The following is a 2,979-nucleotide window of genomic DNA, read 5'->3' as shown; positions in this document are numbered from 1 at the left end:
CCCCCCATTGTAATTTATTTTTTTTTTTTTTTTTTTTTTTTATTTTTTTTTTTTTTCATGTTTATTTATTTTTATTTATTTGTTTTATTTATTTTTATTTATTTTTGTTTCTCTTTTTTCTTTTTCTTTTTTTTTTGTCTCTTTTTTTGTTTTTTTTTTTTCGTTTCTCTTTCTGTCTTTTGTTTTTTTGTCTCTGTCACTGTCTCTCTTTTGTTTTATTTTATTTTATTTTATTTTATTTTATTTTATTTTATTTTATTCTTTTATCTTCATGCTCCTATCTCTGTTGTTGTTTGTCTTTCTGTCTGTCTCTATCTCCATCTATATATTTGTCTCTTTCTGTCTCTGTATCTATTTCTTTTTTTTTTATTTATTTTCTCCCCTCATTTTATTTGTTTTTTTTTTTTATATATTTTTGTCTGTCTCTGTTTTTCTTTCTCCGCGTTTATGTTTGTCTCTGTATTTGTTTGTATTTATTTTTGTATATTTATTTATTTTTTCTTGTTTTTATTTCTGTTTGTTTGTCTTTTCTTTTTGTCTTTGTTTATATTTATTTGTGTGTCTTCATGTTTTTTATTTTTATTTTTATTTTTTATATATTATATTCTATCTATCTATCTAAACATACTTATATACATATCTTTATCTTACTATCTCTTTCTCTATCTCTGCTTCTGTTCTCTCTCTCTCTCCTTTCTCTATCTCTCTAATTCCTAGGGTTTAGGGTCTAGGGTTTAGGGTTTAGGGTTTAGGGTTTGTATGCAGATACACCACAGGTGGGCCCCGTACCCCGTGGGGTGTATGTACAGGGGCCTCGCGTTTACAGTAGAACCAGTGGTCTGCCCCCAACAAACAGAATTTAAAATAAACAAAGACCAGTGGACCGTTCAGGCCACAAACAAACTACCGTATGTTGTTGCTGCTCCTGCTGCTGCTGCTGCTGCTGCTGCTGCTGTTGCTGCTGGTCATAACGCGGCAGCTGGTGCTGCTGCTGCTGCTGCTGCTGCTGCTGCTGCTGCTGGTGGTAGCCATAACGAGCGGCAGCTGGTGCTGCTGCTAGGCCTGTTGCTGCTGCTGCTGCTGGGCCTGCTGCTTTTGCAGCTGCTGCTAAGTGTATTGCTGCACCTGCTGCTGCACCTGCTGCTGCTGCGCATGACGTTGCTGCTGCACGCTCTGGCGTTGTTGCAGCAGCAGCTGCTGCTGCTGCTGTTGGAGTACCTGCTGCTGTTGACCCTGTGATTCCTGCTGCCCCTGCTGTGGCCCTCACTGTGCTGCTGCTGCTGCTGTTGCTGCTGCTGCTGCTGCTGCTGTTGCTGCTGCTGCAGCTCCGCGCAGTTTGAAGAAACCATCCTCATTGGGCCAGACGGGCCAGAGGTACTAACGAGGCCCTGAGGGGGCCCCCCGGGGGGCCCCCGTCAGCAGCAGTTACCGGGGGGGGGGCCCTGGGGGCCCCCCACTCTGTTCTGCTGCTCTCCCCTTTCCTCACGTCATAAAAGATACCTGTTGCTTGGGGGCCCCTGGGGGGCCCCCGCGGTTAAAACGGATGCGCTGAGAGGCCCCTAGGGGGCCCCCAGGGGGCCCCTACGGGGCGCCTAGAAGGGTACCAGTAGGGGGGCCCCCTGGGGGGGCCCCCTAGGGTTCCCCCGAGTGGTCACCAGTGGGGGCCCCCTGAAAGGGCACCAGTAGGGGGCCCCCAAGGGGGCCCCCCTCATAGGTAGAGGCAGAATACCTCTCGCTGCGCTCACAAACCCCCGTACACTGAGGGGCCCTGACATGAACGGGGGGCCCCTATGGGGGCCCCCCCTTTTTAAAGGGTACTAGATTTTGTAGGGGGCCCCCAGGGGGGCCCCCATTTCTATTTTATATGTCAAGTAGATAAGAGGGTACAGAGTGTACGCCTGCCCCCGTGATGTGGGTACTGGTGGGTACAGCAGACCATAGGGGCCCCCATTGAGGGTGTAATGAATGTTCAGGTGGGCCCCCTTGGGGGCCCCCCTGGGGGCCCCCAAGGGGGCCCCCCTGGGGGCCCCCCCCTTTTATTTTATAGGTCGAATAGAGGGGAGGGTACAGAACGTCTGCCGCCCCGTGTGATGTGGGTACTGGTGGGTACAGCTGGGGCCTCGCGGCGTCCCTCTGAGGGGGGCCCCCTATAGGGGTGGGCCCTGTCTGTGGGGGCCCCCCTACGTTTGCGGGGGCCCCTTTGCCGCTGCTTTGAGGGGGGCCCCCCAGAAGAGGGTACTGTGATGGGTACTGAAAGGGGACAAACCTGGCAGAGGGCCCCCGCATCGATCTCTGGTAGACAGATGGCTGTATTGCTGCTGAATGTATGCATGCAGCAGCTAGCGAACTCTTCCCTGCTGCTGCTGCTGCTGCTGCTGCTGCTGCTGCTGTCGTTGCTGCTGCTGCTCCTGCTGCTGCTGCTGCTGCTGCTGGCGTTGTGTTGGGTTGGGCTTGGGGGGCCCCCCTTGTCCCTCTCTTCTTCCTTCTGCTGCAGCCAACGCAGCACAGCTCGCCCCAGCCTGAGGTCAGCAGCAGTGGCATCGCAGAGGGGCCCCAAGAAGGGGGGCCCCTCTCCATGCAGTCCGTGTAGGGGCCCCTGGTTATATTCGTTCATAGTACCCACTGTTGTTCGGTGGGCCCCTTGGGGGCCCCCCAGGGTCCCCAGCAGGGCCCCCCCCTGGGGGCCCCCGCCGCCCGTTGTGGGTGAAGTAGGCGTGGGTGTTGGGGGCCCCCTATGGTGCAGTGCTGCTGCGCCTAGAAAGCCAGAGAAGGAGAGACAGAAGGCCCCCACCAGCAGAGCTGTATGCTCGTAAGCATTCATATTCAGTTTGCTGCTGGCCACGCACACAGACAAAGCAGAGGCCCCAGCAGAAGTTAAACCCAAAGGGGTAGGCCGCAGCAGGCTGTCGACCTCACACAGGGCCCCCAACGAACCCACCCGGGGGCCCCTACGCAGCCCACGACGACACAAACCACTGG

At 53.0% G+C, this 2,979-nt stretch overlaps 2 protein-coding genes across 2 annotated transcripts in view; both read right to left on the bottom strand.

Annotated features, from left to right (window-relative positions):
- Positions 1-1,355, bottom strand: part of EMH_0080910 (uncharacterized protein) — a gene marked incomplete at both ends in the record, with an annotated part of 3,098 nt that extends 1,743 nt beyond the window's left edge. Inside the window, 2 exons of the mRNA XM_013494226.1 lie at positions 908-1,173; positions 1,268-1,355. Coding sequence (XP_013349680.1) covers positions 908-1,173; positions 1,268-1,355 — 354 coding nt within the window. The remainder of the gene's footprint in view (positions 1-907; positions 1,174-1,267) is intronic.
- A 686-nt stretch (positions 1,356-2,041) lies between these two features.
- The window catches only part of EMH_0080800 (uncharacterized protein), a gene marked incomplete at both ends in the record, with an annotated part of 2,268 nt that continues 1,330 nt past the window's right edge, over positions 2,042-2,979 (bottom strand). Inside the window, one exon of the mRNA XM_013494225.1 lies at positions 2,042-2,979. Coding sequence (XP_013349679.1) covers positions 2,042-2,979 — 938 coding nt within the window.

Source organism: Eimeria mitis, genomic scaffold, assembly GCF_000499745.2.
Source record: "Eimeria mitis Houghton genomic scaffold, Emh_scaff108, whole genome shotgun sequence".
In the NCBI taxonomy this organism is placed as follows: domain Eukaryota; phylum Apicomplexa; class Conoidasida; order Eucoccidiorida; family Eimeriidae; genus Eimeria; species Eimeria mitis.
Note: the sequence above shows the minus strand (reverse complement) of the source record. Positions and strands in the feature narration are given on the sequence as shown.